This window comes from Heterodontus francisci, chromosome 24, assembly GCF_036365525.1.
Source record: "Heterodontus francisci isolate sHetFra1 chromosome 24, sHetFra1.hap1, whole genome shotgun sequence".
Classification (NCBI taxonomy): Eukaryota; Metazoa; Chordata; class Chondrichthyes; order Heterodontiformes; family Heterodontidae; genus Heterodontus; species Heterodontus francisci.
Window position 1 is genome coordinate 10,580,418 of NC_090394.1, and position 21,580 is coordinate 10,601,997.

Below are 21,580 nucleotides of genomic sequence, written 5' to 3' on the forward strand. Positions count from 1 at the left end.
TAGTCCAATATGAATTTGGTTCTTCTCTTTAATGCTTCATCCTGGTTCCCTTCGCCCTGCCAAATACGTTTAAACCCTCCACGACAGCACTAGTTAACTGATAAACTAAGCAGTTTTATTAAGATGCTGACAATCGTTCAGATAAATGCAACTTTTGTGAAAATACATTGGGAAACCATTGGATATGGTCTAATGTATTTAAACTAACGGTTGGAACAATACCCATGCCTCAGGGTCAGACGTTTGTGGGTTTAAACCCCACTGCAGACAGCTGAATATATAATCTAGACTGCCATTTCAGTACATTACTGAGAATGCTGCTCAGGTCAGAGGTGCCATATTTCAGACAAAATATTAAACAGATAAAAACAAGAAATACTGGAACCACTCAGCAGGTCTGGCAGCATCTGTGAAAAGAGAAGCAGAGTTAACGTTTCGGGTCAGTGACCCTTCTTCGGAACTGACAAATATTAGAAAAGTCACAGGTTATAAGCAAGTGAGGTGGGGGTGGGGCAAGAGATAACAAAGGAGGTGTAGATTGGACCAGGCCACATAGCTGACCAAAAGGTCATGGAACAAAGGCAAACAGTATGTTAATGGTGTGTTGAAAGACAAAGCATTAGTACAGATTAGGTATTAATACACAGAATATTGAACAGCAGCAAGTGCAAACCTGAAAAAAAACAGTGGGTAAGCAAACTGAACAAACTAAGATGAAATGAAATAAATGCAAAAAAAAGATTGTAAAAAATGTAAAAAAGAATGTAAAGAAAAAATAACTAAAAATGAAAGTAAAATGGGGGGCTGTCATGCTCTGAAATTATTGTCCAATGTTCAGTCCGGCAGGCTGTAGTGTGCCTAATCGGTAGATGAGATACTGTTCCTCGAGCTTGCGTTGATGTTCACTGGAACACTGCAGCAATCCCAGCACAGAGATGTGAGCATGAGAGCAAGGGGGAGTGTTGAAATGGCAAGCAACCAGAAGCTCAGGGTCCTACTTGCGGACTGAGCGGAGATGTTCCGCAAAGCAGTCACCCAGTCTGCGCTTGGTCTCCCCAATGTAGAGGAGACCACACTGTGAGCAGCGAATACAGTATACTACATTGAAAGAAGTACAAGTAAATCGCTGCTTCACCTGAAAGGAGTGTTTGGGGCCTGGGATAGTGAGGAGAGAGGAGGTAAATGGGCAGGTATTACACCTCCTGCGATTGCAGGGGAAGGTGGGGGTAATGGAGGAGTGGACCAGGGTGTCGCGGAGGGAACAATCCCTTCGGAATGCTGACAGGGGAAGGGAGGGGAAGATGCGACTGGTAGTGGCATCACGCTGGAGGTGGCGGAGGATGATCCTTTGGATATGGAGGCTGATTGGGTGGAAAGTGAGGACAAGGGGAACCCTGTCACGGTTCTGGGAGGGAGGGGAAGGGGTGAGGGTAGAGGTGCGGGGAATGGGCCGGACACGGTTGAGGGCCCTGTCAACCACAGTGGGGGCAAATCCTCGGTTGAGGAAAAAGGAGGTCATATCAGAAGCACCGTCATGGAAGGTAGCATCATCAGAGCAGATGCGTCGGAGACGGAGAAACTGGGTGAATGGAATGGAGTCCTTACAGGAGGTAGGGTGTGAAGAAGCTGAGGCCCTGTCTGTCCTCTCAAAAAGAGAGGTATTTTCCCAGTGTCCTGGTTAATATCCCTTAACCAACAATACTAAACAGATTATGTGGTAATTTAAGTCACGATTGTTTGTGGCACCTTCCTCTATGCAAAATGGCTGCCATGTTTCCCCAAATTCCAACAGTGACTACACCCCATAAAAGTACTTCAATGCCTGAGATGCGCTTTGGGACATCGAGGTCATGAAAGACACGATTGAAATGCAAGCTTGCAGCTGCATGTTACACAGTGACACAAATCAGCAAAGAGGAAAAAGTACAAATGGAGGAAATGTGAAATCACATCAACAATGCTGAAAATGCTGAATAGGTGTGGTAATATCTATGGACGGACCTGACAGGCCGATGTGTCCGGGGTAGACCCGTCATCAGCACTGGACGATAGTGCAGAGGAACAGCCGGCCACACAGTCTCAGTCTCTCTCTCAGTCTCTCTCTCAGTCTCTCTCTCAGTCTCTCTCTCAAGGCCTCCCAGAATGGAGCACAAATCTCCTGGGGACTGCTGCTATACCAGCCAGAGATAACTTTGAGCTTCAACTTTTCCTCAAGTCCCCTCTAATCCTTCTACCAATCACCTTAAATCTCTGCCCCCTGGTAATTGACCTCTCCACGGGGGGAAACAGGTCCTTCCTGTCCACTCCATCGAGGCCCCTCATAATTTTGTACACCTCAATTAATTCACCCCCCAGCCTCCTCTGTTCTAAGGAAAACAGCTCTAGCCTATCCAATCTTTCCTCATTGTTGCAACTTTCCAGTCCTGGCAACATCCTTGTAATCTCCTTTGTACCCTCCCTAGTGTAATTACATCCTTTCTGTGATAAGGTGACCAGAACTGCACACAGTACTCAAGCAGTGGCCTAACTAATGATTTATACAGTTCCAGCATAATCTGAGTATTTCCAGAAACCTTTTGTTTTAGTTTCAGATTTCCAGCATCTGCAGTATTTTGCTTTTACTTTAGTGTTTAATTCACTGCCACTTCTCTTCCAGGATTGCCTACCTTGAAGTTCTGCTCTTCTCTCCGACAGGATTTTGGTTTATCTCTTTTACCTTATTCACCTTCATTGCTTTCTATTTCTCTCCTGGTGTTTGATAAAGTGTCTACCAAAACTAATTTTCACAGCCACATCTCCTTCCTCAGTGACTGTCTCCGGCTCTGACCTATTCCACATGGATTCCAACTGAAGTTTCATCCTTCGTTTTTGAATCCACCCAGGATTACAGGTATCTCCAAGAAATACATTGTTCCTCAGACTGCTGCTCTCACCGCATCCTGAGATCCACACTCAGTGCCATGTGCCACCACATGTACACACTGGACCTCTCTCTCTAGAAGCATCGCCTCACCTTACCACAAAGCTGTTCTACTCCGCAGTTTCATTTCATCCTTCATCTTATCCGACACATTGACAAAAAACTTTTTTCCTTCCTTTCAGGTGTTACGGAACACAAGCTCCAGCAGCTGATGGGGACTAACGTCCGTCCAGATCCTCCTTCCTTTACTCCCCTCTGCCCCCATCCCTTCTGATCTGACCCCTTGCCGTGTATTCGCATTACCCTCTGATCTTCCCCTCTCTGATGCTGAATGATTTGTACTCAAAGGACTCAGTTTTATCCCCTTACGCCCCCACCTGAATGAATTTCGCACTCGGCATGACACTGAGCTCTTCTTCCACTGCCTTCACCTCCAGGCTCACTTCTTTGACCAGGAGTCCTCCCCGACCAGCAGACCAGTTCATCCACCTCTAACATTCTCCCTCCGGCCACTTACCCACTTTCATTGAGAACTGTCGACGAGACATCGGCCGTCTCAATTTTTCTGCTCCCGTCACTCACTCTAACCTGTCTCCCTCTGAAATTGCTGCACTCCGTTCTCTCAAGTCGAACCCCGACATTGTCCTCAAACCTGCAGACAAGGGTGGTGCTGTTGTTGTCTGGCATACCAATCTCTACCTTGCAGAGGCTGAGTGCCAACTCTCAGACACTTCTTCCTACCTCCTCCTGGACCATGACCTCACCACTGAACTTCAAGCTACTGTCCACAGAACTGTCAATGACCTCATCTCCTCTGGAGATCTTCCCTCTACAGCTTCCAACCTCAGTCCCGCAACCCCGGACAGCCCACTTCTACCTCCTTCCTAAAATCCACAAACAGGGTTGTCTTGGCAGACCCATCATTTCAGCTTGTTCCTTCCCCACTGAACTTATTTCTTCCTATCTTGACTTCATCTTTTCACCCTTGGTCCAGTCTCTTCCCACCTACATCCTTGACTCTTCTGATGTCCAGTGTCATTTTGACAATTTCCAGTTTCCTGGCTCTAACCGCCTCCTCTTCGCTATGCATGGATATTAGTAGGCAACCTATCCCCAGAGTTGGGGTCCCAACCGCCTCCTCTTCACAATGGACGTCCAATCTCTCTACACCTCCATCCCCCACCAGGATGGTTTGAGGGCTCTCCGCTTCTTCCTTGAACAGAGGCCCAACCAGTTCCCATCCCCTCCTCTGCCTGGCTGAACTTGTTCTCACATTGAACGTCTCCTTCAACTCCACTTACTTTCTTCAAGTAAAAGGGGTTGATATGGGTACCCACAAGCGTCCTAGTTATGCCTGTCTCTTTGTGGGATATGTCGAACATTCCTTGTTACAGTCCTACTCAGGCCCCCTCCCCCGACTCTTTTTCCGGTACATTGATGACTGTATCGGTGCCGTTTCCTGCTCCCACCCTGAACTGAAAAACTTCAATCAACTTTGCTTCCAATTTCTAACCTTCTCTCATCTTTACATAGTCCATCTCCGACACTTCCCTTCCCTAACTTCTCTGTCTCCATCTGTGGGGATAGGCTGTCCACTAATATTCATTATAAGCCCACCGACTCCCACAGCAACGATCACAGCATGATTAAATTTTACATTTGAGGCAGAGAAGAGTGGGTCTAAGACTAGTATTTTAAACTTAAATAAGGGCAGTTATGAGGGCATAAAAGCAAAGCTAGCTAAAGTGAACTGGCAAAGTAGGTTAGTTCAAAGGTTTACTAGACCAATACCTGGAATAAGCAGGTTGTCTTATGAGGAAAGGTTGAACAAACTAGGCTTGCATCCGCTGGAGTTTAGAAGAGCATGAGGCAAACTTGATTGAAACATAATATTCTGAGGGGTTTTGATAGGGTGGATGTGAAAAGGATATTTCCTCTTGTGGGAGAATCTAGAACTAGGGGTCACTGTTTAAATATAAGGGGTCACCCATTTAGGACAGAGATGAGGATAAATGTTTTCTCTTAGAGTCATGAGTCTTTGAAACTCTCTTCCTCAAAAGGCAGTGGAAGCAGAGTCTTTGAATATTTTTAAGGCAGAGGTAGATAGATTCTTGATAAGCAAGGGGGTGAAAGATTATGGGGGTAGATGGGAATGTGGAGTTGAGGTTACAATCAGATCAGCCATGATCTTGTTGAATGACGGGGCAGGCTCAATGGGCCGAGTGGCCTACTCCTGCACCCAATTTATATATTCATATGTAAATTTCCTGTCGAAGCAACAAACCCCCTGCTCCATGAGATCGCCAGCTGCTGCCGCAGGGAAGGCTCTGCTCAGTGACATCATCCCATCTTCTGCCTGGGAGGGGGGAAAGAAAGACAAGGGACAGAGTGGGGAGAAGTGCGTTGCTAGGATGAACAGAGACGAGGGAGCAGGTGTTTGGGGCACATGGGATGGGAAAAGAGTGAATGATAGAGGAGTATCAAGGATTGAGGCAGTTCGAGAGAGGGGTACTGCAGAATGGAGTCAGGAGACTGTGCAGGGGGAGGTGGAAGAGAGAGTGGGAAAGGATCTAGAATTTCCTAGGTTGGAGCAACAATGGCAGTATAGCAAGTGGGGGCTGTACTTCTGCTTTCTTCCTCATGAATCCTTACCCTGACTTCAATTTTTCCCTCTTGCTCAGTTTTGTATTCACAGATGGGCTCCTGAATCTCTGCCTTCTCACACAACAGCAAAACTATGAACATACTGAACTAGAGGGCATTATAAACAGGTAAATGCAACAACACCTGCAGATGCCATATGATCACATTTTGTGGAACGCCTCTAACTGCACACACATAGAGAATGATCTGTATAGTGTACAAGCAGAAAACAGGAGACAGTAAAATACCTGGAGTGATATTAGCACAATGAGAGAAATCAGTAAAATCAAAAACACTTACAAGACATACAGAACATGTGAATAACTGAGGCAGTGGAAGTTAAGGCAAGTTGAATTGGGAGAATGAAAAACTGGCAAGTCACTATTGTTCACAATTTACATGACTGATTAGGACTCAGGAATTGGAAATACAATTTCTAAATTTGCAGATGACACCAAATACTAAGGCAGAATATGACAAAATACAAGGCAATACAATTGGGGGAAATGAAAAAAAGAGGGTCAGAACTGAAACGACAACTCTGTTTCTCTCTCTACAGTTGCTGCCTGACCTGCTGAGTATTTCCAGCACTTCCTGTTTTTAATACAATAGGTGGCACAGGAAGATGGAGACCTGGTGGTGCTTATGCACTAACTGTTGAAGGTGACAGAGCAGGTTGAGAAAGTGGTTTAAAAGGCATACGGGATCCTGGAATTTATAAATAGAGGCATGGAGTACAAAAGCAAGGAAGTTATAATGAATCTTTATTAAAACACTGGTTCTGCCTTAACTAGAGTATTGCATCCAATTCTGGGGACCACACTTTACGAAGGATGTGAAAGCATCAGAGAGGATGCAGAAAAGATTCAGGAGAATGGTTCTGGGAACACGGATCTTCAATTACATGAATAGTCTGGAGAAACTGGGCTGTTCTTAAAGAGAAAATGAAGAGGAGATTTGATCAAAGTGTTCAAGAGTAGACAGAGTAGATAAAGAAAACTGTTCCCATTTGCAGAAGGGTCGAGAACCAGAGGACACTGATACAAGGTGAAGGGCAATAGAACGGCAACATGAGGAAGAACTTTTTACACAGTGAGTGGGTAGGATCTGGAATGCACAGAGTGTGTGGTGGAGGCAGATTCAATTGTGGCTTTCAAAATGGAATTGGATAAACACCTGAAGAGAAAGAAAATTGCAGGGCTACAGGGAAAGGGCAGTGGAGTGGCACTAGCTGAGTTGCTCTTGCAGAGAGACAATGCAGACACGACTGGCCAAATGGCTCTCTTCTGTGTGCTCAGCCATTTATGATTATATTCTAAGATAAGACAACATTAATAAACTTACAGAATGGACATTTAATTGCCAAATGTATTTCAATATAAATAAGTGTGACGTGCTGCATTGCGGTAGGAAGAATAAGAAAGCCACATGCTGCTGGGATAATAAGAGATTAAATGGAGTACAGAAGCAAAAGGACCGAGGTGTAGATACACAAATCACAAAATTGTTACAGTACAGAAGGCGGCCATATGGTCCATCGTGTCTGCACCAGCTCTCCAAATGAGCAATTCATTTAGTGCCACTCTGCCACCTTCTCCCGATAACCCTGTACATTCTGCCTTTTCAGGTAACTGCCTAATTCCATTTTGAAAGCTTCGATTGAATTTACGTCCACCACACTCTCAGGCAATGCAATGCATTCCAGATTCAGAGAAAAGGTTTTTCCTCATGACACCATTGCTTCTTTTGCCAATTACCTTGAATCTGTAAAGTAAAAGCAAAATACTGCGGATGCTGGAAATCTGAAATAAAAACAAGAAATGCTGGAACCACTCAGCAAGTCTGGCAGCATCTGCGGAAAGAGAAGCAGAGTTAACGTTTCGGGTCAGTGACCCTTTTTCGGAACTAGCAAATATTAGAAATGTCAATGGTTATAAGCAAGCGAGGCGGGGGTAGGGCAAGAGATAACAAAAGGAGGTGTAGATTGGACAAGGCCACATAGCTGACCAAAAGGTTATGGAGCAAAGACAAACAATATGTTAATGGTGTGTTGAAAGACAAAGCATTAGTACAGATAGGGTGTTAACGGACTGAAGATTGAACAGCAGCAAGTACAAACCTGAAAAAAGTGGGTAAGCAAACTGAACAAACTATGAAATGAAATAAACATTTTTTTTAAATTGTAAAAAATGTAAAAAAGAAAAAATAACTAAAAATAAAAGTAAAACGTGGGGGCCCCGTCATGCTCTGAAATTATTGAACCCAATGTTCAGTCCGGCAGGCTGTAGTGTGCCTAATCAGTAAATGAGATGTTGTTCCTCGAGCTTGCGTTGATGTTCACTGGAACACTGCAGCAATCCCAGCACAGAGATGTGAGCATTAGAGTGGGGGGAGTGTTGAAATGGCAAGCAACCGGAAGTTCAGGGTCCTGCTTGTGGACTGAGCGGAGGTGTTCCGCAAGGCAGTCACCCAGTTTGCGTTTGGTCTCCCCAATATAGAGGAGACCACATTGTGAGCAGTGAATACAGTATACTACATTGAAAGAAGTACAAGTAAATCGCTGCTTCACCTGAAAGGAGTGTTTGGGGCCTGGGATAGTGAGCAGAGAGGAGGTAAATGGGCAGGTATTACACCTCCTGCGATTGCAGGGGAAGGTGCCATGGGACGGGGACGAGGTGGTGGGGGTAATGGAGGAGTGGAAAAGGGTGTCGCGGAGGAAACGATCCCTTCGGAATGATGTCAGGGGAAGGGAGGGGAAGATGCATTTGGTAGTGGCATCACGCTGGAGGTGGCGGAAATGGCGGAGGATGATCCTTTGGATATGGAGGCTGATGGGGTGGAAAGTGAGGACGAGGGGAACCCTAAAACGGTTCTGGGAGGGAGGGGAAGGGGTGAGGGTAGAGGTGCGGGAAATGGGCCGGACACGGTTGAGGGCCCTGTCAACAACAGTGGGGGAGAATCCTCGGTTGAGGAGAAAAGGCCATATCAGAAGCACTGTCATGGACGGTAGCATCATCAGAGCAGATGCATCGGAGGCGGAGAAACTGGGAGAATGGAATGGAGTCCTTACAGGAGGTAGAGTGTGAAGAAGTGCAGTCGAGGTAGCTGTGGGAGTCGGTGGGCTTATAATGGATATTAGTAGGCAACCTATCCCCAGAGTTGGGGTCCCAACCGCCTCCTCTTCACAATGGACGTCCAATCTCTCTGCACCTCCATCCCCCACCAGGATGGTTTAAGGGCTCTCCGCTTCTTCCTTGAACAGAGGCCCAACCAGACCCCATCCACCACCACCCTCCTCCGCCTGGCTGAACTTGTTCCCACATTGAACAACTTCTCCTTCAACTCCACTCACTTCCTTCAGGTAAAAGGTGTTGCTATGGGTACCCGCATGAGTCCTAGTTATGCCTGTCTTTTTGTGGGATATGTCGAGCATTCTTTGTTCCAGTTCTACTCAGGCCCTCTCCCCCCAACCCTTTTTCCGGTACATTGATGACTGTATCGGTCCAGTTTCCTGCTCCCACCCTGAACTGAAAAACTTTATCAACTTTGCTTCCAATTTCCACCCTTCTCTCACCTTTACATGGTCCATCTCTGACACTTCCCTTCCTCGACTTCTCTGACTGTATCTCTGGGGATAGGTTGCCGCCTAATATCCATTATAAGCCCACTGACTCCCACAGCTACCTCGACTACACTTCCTCACACCCTACCTCCTGTAAGGACTCCATTCCATTCTCCCAGTTTCTCCTCCTCCGATGCATCTGCTCTGATGATGCTACCTTCCAGGACGGTGCTTCTGATATGACCTTTTTCCTCAACCGAGGATACCCCCCAACTGTTGTTGACAGGGCCCTCAACCGTGTCCGGCCCATTACCCCCACCACCACGTCCCCATCCCATGGCACCTTCCCCTGCAATCGCAGGAGGTGTAATACCTGCCCATTTACCTCCTCTGTCCTCAGTATCCCAGGCCCCAAACACTCCTTTCAGGTGAAGCAGCGATTTACTTGTACTTCTTTCAATGTAGTATACTGTATTCGCTGCTCATAATGTGGTCTCCTCTACATTGGGGAGACCAAACGCAGACTGGGTGACCGTTTTGCGGAACACCTCCGCTCAGTCCGCAAGCAGAACCCTGAGTTTCCGGTTGCTTGCCATTTCAACACTCCCCCCACTCTAATGCTCACATCTCTGTCCTGGGATTGCTGCAGTGTTCCAGTGAACATCAACGCAAGCTCAAGGAACAACATCTCATTTACCGATTAGGCACACTACAGCCTAAATATTGAGCATTGAGAGGGAACATTGAGTTCAATAATTTCAGAGCATGACGGGGCCACCCCCACATTTTACTTTTATTTTTAGTTTTTTTTACAATTTTTTTTTAAATGTTTATTTCATTTCATAGTTTGTTCAGTTTGCTTACCCACTTTTTTCATGTTTGTACTTGCTGCTGTTCAATCTTCAGTCCGTTAACACCCTATCTGTACTAATGCTTTGTTTTTCAACACACCATTAACACATTGTTTGTCTTTGCTCCATAACCTTTTGGTCAGCTATGTGGCCTTGTCCAATCTACACCTTCTCCTTTGTTATCCCTTGCCCCAGCCCTGCCTCACTTGCTTATAACCTTTGACATTTCTAATATTTGCTAGTTCCAAAGAAGGTCACTGACCTGAAATGTTAACTCTTCTCTTTCCACAGATGCTGCCAGACCTGCTGAGTGCAGCATTTCTTGTTTTTATTGAATCTGTGCCGTCTCGTTCTTGATCCTTTCACGAGTGGGAACTCCCGGCCCACCTCCCCCAAGAGTTGCTGCACTAACTCACCAGCCTGTAGATAGTCGCTGTATACTCGCCATCCTTTATCTGCAACACCGCCATTTCAGACTTTCTGAATAAATAACTGTGCAAATTAACCTCACATAAGTCCCATTAATTATCGGTCACAAAGCAGCATCGGAATCTGGAACAGAATTACAGCGTTACCATGGCAACCGACCGGAAATGACTGCAGAATCGGAAAATAAGGCATCCAGTACGATTGGTCAGCTGACCGGAGGTGCGGGTGCCATCTTTACTACTGGCACAGTCTCCGTTTTGCAAGTCGACATCGAACCAAGGAAAGAGGTCGTGCCAACCCAGCCTGCGCTTGCGCATAGATCCAACGTCATCACGCACATAGTCATCAACGTTGTGGCGTTATCTAGTTCATGCGCAGTACTTGATATTGTCGTGTGTGTTTGGAAAGCAGCCAGAACGTACTCAGCTTAACTTTGGTCACAGCTACAGGAATTAATTCGTACAGCAATATTGTTGGAAAGGTGAGTAAGTCTGACGTTATTTGTTGGGAAAGGATATTATTATTTTGTTACTCGCACTGAACTATGCGAGAGGTTCAATAGCTGTAGGAGCCATTGTGCTGCTCCTGAACATCAAAATCCATTTCCATCCACTGCATTTTTAACCTCTGTCTTCTGCAAAAAGCCTCACTGCTATTCTCTATGATGTCGCTTCTAACCATGTTTAGTGTTTAAATGTTACTTTTGTCTTCATGAGGCTTTGCTGTCCATCCCCTGACCATGTGCTCCTGGATTATCAGTTTTACCTGCTTACCAGCTTACTTCATGACCAGGAATTGTTTTCCTGCATTGTGGTCCATTTTATTTCTCTTCGTTTTATACAAAGTGCCTTTTGTATCTTCCATCTCATGTTTCACGTGTGATCATTTTCAGGCTTCCTTGAACTGCCAATATCAAGATGAATACTTCAATTGATTCAACAGAGCAGTTCCTCGCCACCTTCACAACCCTGGAGTTCGACAGTTACGACGAATTCAGCATGAGACTGGAGATGTTTCAACAGGTAACATAGTCCGCAGGCACATCCTGTAATGTGCCTTGTTATGTTTTACTGTGTTAATGGAGCTGTTTAAATGTGCGTTGTTGTGGTTACAGGCAACAGGGAGTCTATTTAAGAAAGTAAGCACCCATGTACTCGAGAGAGAGAACAAGAGACGGCGAATCCAAATTCCCAGCCGCTTTAAGTATGCTTCAGTGAAGCTGTACTGTGTCCACTATGGGCAACCACGCATCCGTTCCACTGGGGTGAGACCAAATCAGAGGTAGGTGTTGCAGTTGGTACTTTTCCAGTAGTGTAGTGTGTCAGTCAGTATTGCTGTGTTTTCATTTGATAAAACAGTTGTTGACCATTGTATCAGGTTAACGGTGCAGCAATGCATAGCTCCCAAAATCTGGCATGATCATGCTGCGCCCTCCTCCTCTTTCTTCTTCTCCTCCTGATGTTGCCAGGTAAGTTGTGGCGGGGCTGTGCTTTCATGCATTCCAGATTGCTGCTGCATTCTGCACAATCATAACCCAAATGTTGGAGGTCTTTACCACCTCCTCCCCCCCACACAGCAGCTAAGGCTGCAAAACCTGGAATGAGCAGATTATGTTATGAGGAAAAACTGGACAGGCTAGGCTTGTATCCGCCGGAGTTTAGAAGAGTAAGCGGTGACTTGATTAAAACATATAAGATTCTAAGGGGTCTTGACAGGTTGGATGTGGAAAGGAATTTTTCTGTTGCGGGAGAACTTAGAACTCGGGGTCACTGTCTAAAAATAAAGGAATGCCTATTTAAGACAGATGAGGTGAAATTTTTTCACAGAGGGTCATTAGTCTGTGGAATTTGCTTCCTCAAAAGGCAGTGGAAGCAGAGTCTTTAAATATTTTTAAGTCAGAGGTAGATAGATTCTTGATCAGCAAGGGGGCGAAAGATTATCGGGGGTAGGTGGGAATGTGAAGTCGAGGTGACAATCAAATCAGCCATGGTCTTATTGAATGGCGGAGCAGGCTTCAGGGGCCAAGTGGCCTACTCCTGCTCCTTGTTCGTATGTTTGCTTTGGCACCAAATTGCTTCACAATGCCGTTGCTTGTGGTGTCCTAGCTCTCCTCATATGAGTGTTGTTGAGGGAGACATCGGCCAGGTGTAGAACGGATAGCCATTTCTGATGCTTTGCGTGGCTCAAACAAATTGTAGGAACAGCCGAATGGCACCGGGTGCAGGTACCATCCTGCTGCCAGGATGACTGGCATGTGCCAAAAGGATTAGCAGGGTGTGCTTACACGTTAGGTGAGTATTTGAGTCAAGATAAGTTTTGCAGCACCAATGCATCTCAGCATTGAGATAACCTCAAAGCCATGTGTATGCAGCTCCCTCCCTGGCATACATTCTCTGTTGCCTTCTGATACAGCAGTGGATAGTGAGCCATGCCAAGTGGAGGTGGGTGGCAGCAGCAAGGCCACCTCTTCGCTTCTAAACAGATGCGCATAGCCTTTTGGAACCTTGTCATGGCCTGTATATGAACCATTGACATACACAACTAGGGATGGATGAGGTTCTGCTGAGGGTTTGAGGAACTTGGGTGTGAACTCAAAGCAGAGCCTGATAGATGTTAATCTCTGGAGTGCTCATTGATTTCCTGTATTATTTTTCAGGTATCTCGCCATGGGCTGTGAGGCCTTCATCACAGTGAAATTCGATACGTTCAAGAACAGGCTGTGTATCACCGACTATCGTCTTGTACATACCGGCCATGTCCTAGTTCCAGAATGTTTACGTATCTATGTCAGGAGACGGCAACTGAACCAGGATGAAAGGCAGAAGATAGAAGAGTTGGTCAAGCTGCAGGCCGGGAACAAGCAGCTCAAGGATAACATCCAGCGTCCATTCAATAAGACTGTAACCCTGAGCTACATCAGAAATTTAAAGACCCAGCTCAAGGCAGGGGGTGACAGCATGGATGCACTCTGTGATACACTGGAGAAGATTCAGCAGGACGGGGCCATCGTGCATGTTGGTATGCAAGAAAACTGCATCCTGTACATTGCCTTCATGACACTGGCCATGAAGGCCCGTCTGGAGGCCTTTCCTGAACTGCTGTTCATGGGTGGAACATACAAAATTAACAAGTGCGGCTACCCTCTGTATCAGGTGATGGTGCAGGACAATGTTGGCAGGGGCAGGGCTGTTTTCTATGCCATAGTGTGGAATGAGACAGCTGAGATACTGGATGAGATTGTGGGTGTTTTCGTTGAGTTCATGGGATCCAGCGCCTGTCAGGTGAAGACGGCCATTGTGGATAAGGACATTGATGAGATCAATGCGATCAGGAAACATCTTCCAGATGTCACGGTCCTCCTCTGTCACTTTCATGTAATGCAGAGCATGAGGAGCAAAATCAGCAGTTGTACATTAAGCGGTGAAAGGAAAAAGGAGTTGTTTTGGGCCTGCAAGGAGATGGTTCATGCTCCTTTGGAGGAGGAAATAACAAGATGTGTGCAAAGGATTGGACAGCTCCACCGACCCCTGCAGGAGTATCTGCTTACAAACTGGATTCCACAGAAGGAGATGTGGGCATCATGTTTCCGAGACAATATTCTAACTTTTGGGAACAACACCAACAATCGCATTGCGTCGGAGAAAGGCAAGATAAAGCAGCTGCTCCGCTGCTCCTCATCCATGAAGGAATGCATCTCCGCACTGATGTTCCACAATGATGTCCTGGATCAGGAGCGTTCCTATTCCACATTCCTGCAGGGAGCCTCTTTCAAGCGTATCGCAGAGGCACCAGCTGATCTCCAGTCATTCTATGCAGGGTTCACCAGTCACGCGGTGAAGCTGATGCATCAGGATCATAGCCCCCTTCATGAAGTAAGTGTCAAGCAGCAGAATGCGGGCACAGTGATTGTGTGTTCTGGTGAAAAGGAGTACACATTGCAGACACATGATGGCCAAGCTACCTGTTGCTGCAGCTTCTCTATTCAGACACTGTTACCCTGCAAACATGCTATCGTTGTGCAGAGGCATCTCGGCTTGCCTTTGGAGAGACTTGCCCCCAACTGCCGCTGGCGAGTATCTCAGTCACCCATGTTGCCTGGCATGACTGCTGCCATTGGTGTTACAGAGAGCCAGCCAAGGCCCCTCAGCAATAATGAGAAATACAATAAGTCTGAAACTAAACATGATCAGCTGCCACACACCATTTTGCAGAATGGAACAGTGTCTTTCCAGCAAAATCTCGACTGGCTGCGACGTCAGAATCACAGCTGTCAGCAAGGGCCACCAGATGCGATGGAGTGTCTCGATGAAGGTGCTGGTCCGAGTAATTTGACACCCAGTTGGCGAGAGGCACCTTTGGATGGAGGTGGCCCCGAGGTTCCAAATGACATTCGTTATCCTGCACAGTTCACCGAGGGTCAGGAGGACATCAGCATCACGCCACCATCCATGGATGATGGAGGTCCCTGGCCTAATGAGCTGACGGACCATACGTATGCCTGCTTGTACACAGATCCACTTTCCTCACGTGAGGAGCCCACTTCTCTGTGTCCGGTCAGTCTGGGAGAGCCAAACACCTCACGGGTCACAACAATGGGCACTGGCACACAAACATCTGTTTCCTCATCCACCCACGAAACAACCGTGCAGAGCCTTCTGAAGCTCCGTGATTGTCAGCTGATGTCTGTCAAGCAGCGAGGACCGACAAAGGGATCAAGCACTTGGGCAACAGTCAGTACGAAAAAACGGCACACAAAACAACAACAGTGTGCAGTGTCCAGTGGCAGTGTGAACATGAATGCTGTCGCTGATTCCACCATTGCTGGAGTGGGAATGCATCCACACTGTGCTCCAATGCCCACTTTGGCTCCCAGTTCAGCAATGCCTCCTTTGAATGATTCTCATTCTTGTTCTCCAGTATCCCCTTTGCCTTGCCCCTCTCCAGCCCTGTAATCTCCAGCCCCATCTTCTTAGAGGAGCGGCGAGGACATTGGGAAAGCGGCGAAGACGAGGACATTGGGGGAGCGGCATGGAAGGGCAAGAGGGAACCTGCAGCCAGCAACGCCAAGTTCTTTGACTACATCAGATAGCAGACAGCCATTGGAATGTAAGTAAAATTTATTTGGAATGTTGTGGGGAACCTAGTTTTGTAGTTGTGTGATTTAAAGCCTTTCCCCAGGTGGGAAATCTGCCTTCGGAATGTGGCACCATTGTTACTTTAACCTGAAGCCATCTTAGAGTATGGAAATTATATACATTATAACATCGCTCCCAATCACTGCATGATTGCAGTAAAAAGGCTACAAATCTCTCTGCGAGTGAACTGCACACGTTGTTAAATGGTGTCTTGAGTGGATTGATTTGTTGTCTCATTGTGACAATATCCTGTGGAAGTTATGTGACTTTGGTGTAAAGCCACTAACTTCAAACTGGGTGAAAAGGATGAAAGCCAACTTTCACCAACATGATTAAGGTTCCATTTTAATGAACAGCACAGTCCAAGTGGCCTCCTCCCTTCTAGGATATTCTTATTGAATTGGTCTTGATTTGCAAGCACATTTGTGATTGGCTTCATATACATTGGACTGAAAGCTTGTACAGTATTCAGCCAGTGGCTGTTGATTTATTTCAGCCATGTTGTTTACTCATGAATGCAAACATGCACCATGAAAGCCACAAGAAGGATATTGTTGATAGTGGCGACGAAGGTGAGAGACTTGGTAAGGTTGACAAGGGATTGAAAAATATGTGGCACTAGCTGGGAGCAAAAGCTGGTAATGGGTTGCTTGGCGACTTTGAAAGATTTATTTTATTTATTTAGAGATACAGCACTGAAACAGGCCCTTCGGCCCACCGAGTCTGTGCCGACCAACAACTACCCATTTATACTAACCCTACAGTAATTCCATATTCCTTGCCACCTACCTGCACTAGGGGCAATTTATAATGGCCAATTTATCTATCACCTGCAAGTCTTTGGCTGTGGGAGGAAACCGGAGCACCCGGCGAAAACCCACGCAGTCACAGGGAGAACTTGCAAACTCCGCACAGGCAGTACCCAGAATCGAACCCGGGTCCCTGGAGCTGTGAGGCTGCGGTGCTAACCACTTTGCCACCCTCAGGCAAGTCAGGCAAAGTGTTGTGCCTATGGTGCACTCAGAAGTACACTAAGGTGCATGGGGAAAGAATGCACTACTGTTGCACGGTGCAAGTGAAAAGCACATTGATCTTATGAAGCTTCATATTTTCAATCATCAGCTTCCAGGTGAGTCTCCTGAAATCGTGTTCTGAGTACAATGAAAATCCCATTACTACTTTGCTAAGGGCAGACAGCCAAATGATCTTTTAGTTTTTTTTCATAGTACACGCAAAATTCTTTGGTATTTAGTTTTACCATTAGCCAGCCAGTCTGCTTCAATAGTGTACAATTGCATTGAAACTAAGACGGCACTTTTTTTGTTACATTCTACAGCTGGCCTGCTGAGGACTCCCAGTCAAACTCTGAAGGATCAACCATATAATCTACATCCATTCTTCAAGGCTGCAGCTGCTACTGCTACAAGTACCTATGCATCCGTTTCCTTATCTCCACCAAAGCCATCTGTACCAATCAAAGATCAGAGGTCAAATTTTGAAGCAATGCTTCTTGGTTTTCTTGCTGAGAACAATCTGCCTTTCACCATGCCAGCAAAGGTCATCGCTTTTGCCGAAGAGTTTTCCAAAGAGCAGAAAGTGTCAAGCAAGCTTTCAGTAGATCGTACATCAGCTTTATATAGCTGCGATTTGGCATTGGGAGATTCCTCCAAGAATAGCTAGAGGAGGATGTGAAGACAAGTTTCCTTTCTCTGAACATTGATGAAGCTGTATTTGAATGCCATCACACAGTGTTTAGAGTACCAGCTGGCTACTTTTCATCAGGACGAGGAGAGGTAGCCTTTGACTCAATAAATCGTGAGGCTGTGCGGATTGTGCTCCAAAAATTTGGATGTCCAAGAAACTACTTTGCAATCCTGCAATTGCTTTGTGATGATATGACTGTAACTGTCCTGAGTGGGAGATCTGAAACTGATACCCTCAAAATGTGGACCGGGGTACATCATCGCGTAGCTTTGCCTGGTCCATCTTCGCGCATGTGCGAATAAACGTCATCGGGTATCGAGACCCACCCCCCTCGGCTGGAGGAAGTGGCTGAATGGGAGACTTTGAGGCTGGAGCTCGATCCCTGTCCCACTAGCCGCTCTCCCCACCCCCCTTGTAATTCGCTCCACGCTTTGAAGCTTCCTCCCCTCAGTCACTCGCTCCACACCTCACTGCTTCCCCACCCCACCCCCATTCCCCTGGCCGATTGTTACTTGCTTCGCGCCACCCTACTCTTCGGCAGCTCGCTCCTACTGATCAAACGTGGCAGCGAGTGGCTGAGAGCTAGCAGCTGGAGGTGGGGGGGTGGTGAGCGATGCGGGGAGCAAGCGGCCAGAGAGCGTGTTGCCAAGGAGTGGGGAACAATCGATCTGGGAAGTTGGGGGGGGGGGGTGGAAGCAGCGAGGCCTGGAGCGAGCAGCTGTTGGGGTGAAAGTGGGGAGGGGGGGGGGTGTGCGAAAGCGAGTTGCCAAGGGGGGAGAGCGCTCAGTGGGGCGGGAGCTAGTAGCTGCGTTCAGGTGAAATCAGTCTTGGTCAGTCATATAAACAAATCACAATGACTAATTGACAGCACATTTTATACTGTGCCCGATTTTCAATCAGGGTGACAGTTCACTACCTTCCAATGGAAACTCAATCATAAAGTTCCTTTTGTATTTAATAAGATTACTGGAATATTAAATGGATCTGAGGATTACAGTTAGTATCCTATAATTACAGAGTATATTACTGGGGATCCATCCAACTTAATGTAAGGTTAGTTTGCTCGAACGATTTCGCCATAGCATTTCCTGTGATAAATTGAGCAGCGCCATCTTTAATCCTGGCAGCTGCCTGAACGTCGCAGACACGGATGTTCCAGTTGAAGACCCTGCATTTGCGTGAGTTAGTGGTTGTGTTGTCAGCAAACGCAGCCAATTTACAATGAACCTGATACAGGCCATTCCCCTCAGACCTCATCAAAGATCAACTTCCTTCTGGTTTCAATCTTAAATGTCATCTAGATGGAAAACTCTTTCACCTCAGTGCCAAAGCTAAAAATGGCCACCGTAGATGTACAAGATATACAATTTGCAGATGACTGCACTGTCGTTGCCCACACTGCACCAGATTCACAAGCCACTCTTGATCTCTTAATTCTGCATACCAGAAACTCGGCCTGCCCTTGAATGTTGCCAAAGTGAAACTCATAGCATGCACCTGGTCTGCCACATCTTTGACCTTCCATATATATTCAAGGAGAGTTTTTGGCATATGTTGAGCGCCTTCCCTATTAATATGTAGGTGAGACGCATTCATACAGACAGACAAATGCTGCCCCTCACCCCTCCCCGGCCCCAATGAGGAAGGAAGGGTAGACTTATGGTGGAATAAAGCACACAAAGAAGGGCAAGTTTAGCACTCTCTGCAAACTTGTCTTGATGAGCTGCTTCTATGCAACTATGGTTGAATGTTCTTTCCGCACATTGTCGGGGAACTATCCCTTTCAGCTCATGACCCTAGAATTAGGGGAGTATGGTGAGGTTCAACACCCAACAGAAGAACAAGAACGTACAGTTCAAAATCAATTCTCAATGTTTGTTGAATAGTTCCCATTTTACTTTTACTTACATTAAGCTTACACTTAGAATAAAGCCGCTAGACTATCCCTCTTTTAATATCATATCAGGAATTTTGAGAATAGCTAACTAACAATCACCCCTTGGTTGTTTTCCGATGACGATGTAGCTCCCATTAGAGCTGACCTCTACCTGCTTCCTCCAGCTGGCATTGGCTTCAATGTTATACTGCAGATCTTGATTCACATCTATACAGTCCTTCACTTGCAGTGTTGATTTCTACATAACTCTGGCGGCCGACTTGGCTGATCTCGTTAACTTAAGCCCTCATTCATTTTAAACAGGTTTTAATCTTTCTGCAAAGGGGTACAAAGGTTATCTATTTCCTGCTGATGGTTGACCCATACAGGGTTTTCTCACCCCGTTGTCTGATTATAAGGTTAGCAGACGCCAAACACTCAGGTGTTAATGGTCACTTTAAACAATCTTTGTTCTTGCAGCTGTGTCCTTTTGTGCTGCGATTTGGCTCTCAGCAAGCAAAGTCTCCCACCAGAGGTTGACTCATTGTTGTCCTTCAGTCCTCCTTTTAATATCTCTTTTAATCTTGAAATGAGATATTACCACTTAGTCATGTGTCTTCTGCCAACCATGGATGACTAAGCATTTCCTCCCCCTTCACTAATTTCCCTTCATTTGTCTTTCCTTCTCTTCCCTCCTCATAGGTTTCACAAAGTGTTGTATTTTCTTTTGTCAAATCTACGGCATAAATCCCACAACAAATACAATACAATAAACAATTGTACAATAACTAAAACATGTGTGATAATACAGATCCAAGGGTGGATTTGAATATTGGTCCCATAATTCCAAAACATTTCCCACCAATTTTGGTCAGGGATTGCCTGAACCACCACCTGTTTTGTTCCAATTTATACAACATGCATCTAGATTGTTCTACTCCTTGTGTAATTCTCTCAGATGTTCAGGGAGTGGGGTAATGTCATACTGTCTCAACTGCCTTCAGAGTTTATCTGTTGCCTTTATCTCCCATATTGTGATGGTAAATGCTAAGCAGTTCATGCTGTACTAACCTGACTGGCCTCTCTGGGACAAAACAGAGTGTTGTTTGATTGGGTCATGAAAGGTTTTGACTGTACACCAATTCCTTTTCCTGAGTACTCAGCATAGGCAACCTGGGTACCCGCAAACCATGATATCTCAGCTTCCATGGTACTGTTCACATCAGGTTAAAATAGTTGACCCATACAAGCTTTTCTCACCCCATTGTCTGATTATAAGGTTAGCAGATGCCAAACATGTTTCCTATGGTCAGGTGTTAATGGTCACTGGAAACAGTTCTGACCCCATCTTTGTTCTTGCTGCTGTGTCTTATTTGGTATAGACATACCATCCATCCGTCCCATTCCTTACAACCCTCCAAACTAACTCCCATCATATAATCTCCCAGATTCACTGCATAGGTTGTAATGTCTTAGTGTTTTACTAGCATGCCATCTCTGACTACCCCTATATTCTCCACCCGATTTTAAAGTGGTAGCAGTATGGCAGCAGGGGAGAGGACAGGGAAGTACATCACTAATCCAAGCATAGTCAAATTTCTGATTTACAATTTTAGTATTCCTGAAAATAGAGACATATTGTCGAAACTTTTCGTCTTGCACTCATCAGGACAATTCGAAAGAATAACAAAGTAAGAGAAAACAACAAAGTTATACTGTATGAGAAGAGAGTGCTAAGGAGTTGGCAAGTGGACTCCTTAGGCCCAAGGGGAATGCACCAGTTATGGTGACTGACAGTTAACTGCCAAGCTTTGTTTGAAATTTAAACCAGGCAGCTTGACTGGTCAAGGCGTTGCCCTGAGGCATGAACCAGCGAATGCCTGTCACTTATTTTGTTTAGCTGAAACAGGCGCGCAATGGTTGTACATGTTCTTTCTGACTGCAAAGAACAGGCCCCGGTGTATTAATATATGTTGCTTCCACTACGTGTAGATGTGCCACACTGTGAGCCTGACCGACTTTCTTAAATTTGTTGTCAGCGTAATTCTTAGCACACTTAAGATTATTTAGCAAATGTTGTCCAATCGTGAAATCGCATATCTAATCTTGGACACTGTGTTCTGAATTTTGCAAGCACGGCGGGTTGGGTACGGCCTGTACCTTGCCCATTGCGAACAGTGGAAGGGACATGTTGTTTGATTCAATCCGCCAGTTTTTGGGATGTATGGCCTATATACCCAGCATCACACTGGGCATTGAAATTCATACATCACATATATCATCAACCTGTACCAACTAGAAGGACAAGGGCAGCAAATGCATGGGAACACCACCACCTGCAAGTTCCCCTCCAAGTCACACACCATCCTGACTTGAAACTATATCGCCGTTCCTTCACTGTCGCTGGATCAAAATCCTGGAACTCCCTTCCTAACAGCACTGTGGGTGCACCTACCCCAC

The 21,580-nt window shown here is 46.0% G+C and overlaps 2 protein-coding genes across 4 annotated transcripts in view; one reads left to right on the forward strand and one right to left on the reverse strand.

Moving 5' to 3' along the window:
• Window positions 1-10,582, reverse strand: part of ift70 (intraflagellar transport 70) — a 250,943-nt gene extending 240,361 nt beyond the window's left edge. For 2 of the 3 annotated variants that reach the window (XM_068055663.1, XM_068055662.1), the window contains exon 1: window positions 10,393-10,581. In XM_068055663.1, the coding sequence (XP_067911764.1) occupies window positions 10,393-10,446 (54 nt within the window). In that variant the 5' untranslated portion in view covers window positions 10,447-10,581. Of the gene's footprint in view, window positions 1-10,392 lie in introns of all 3 variants that reach the window. The other variant, XM_068055664.1, reaches the window with a different exon arrangement.
• A 200-nt stretch (window positions 10,583-10,782) lies between these two features.
• On the forward strand, window positions 10,783-17,912 carry LOC137383632 (zinc finger SWIM domain-containing protein 3-like). The gene is made up of 5 exons (XM_068056787.1): window positions 10,783-10,886; window positions 11,298-11,427; window positions 11,520-11,686; window positions 13,062-15,511; window positions 16,877-17,912. The coding sequence occupies exons 2-4, from the start codon at window positions 11,323-11,325 to the stop codon at window positions 15,355-15,357; spliced, it is 2,568 nt and encodes an 855-aa protein (XP_067912888.1). The 5' UTR covers window positions 10,783-10,886; window positions 11,298-11,322; the 3' UTR covers window positions 15,358-15,511; window positions 16,877-17,912.
• The last annotated feature ends 3,668 nt before the right edge of the window (window positions 17,913-21,580 follow it).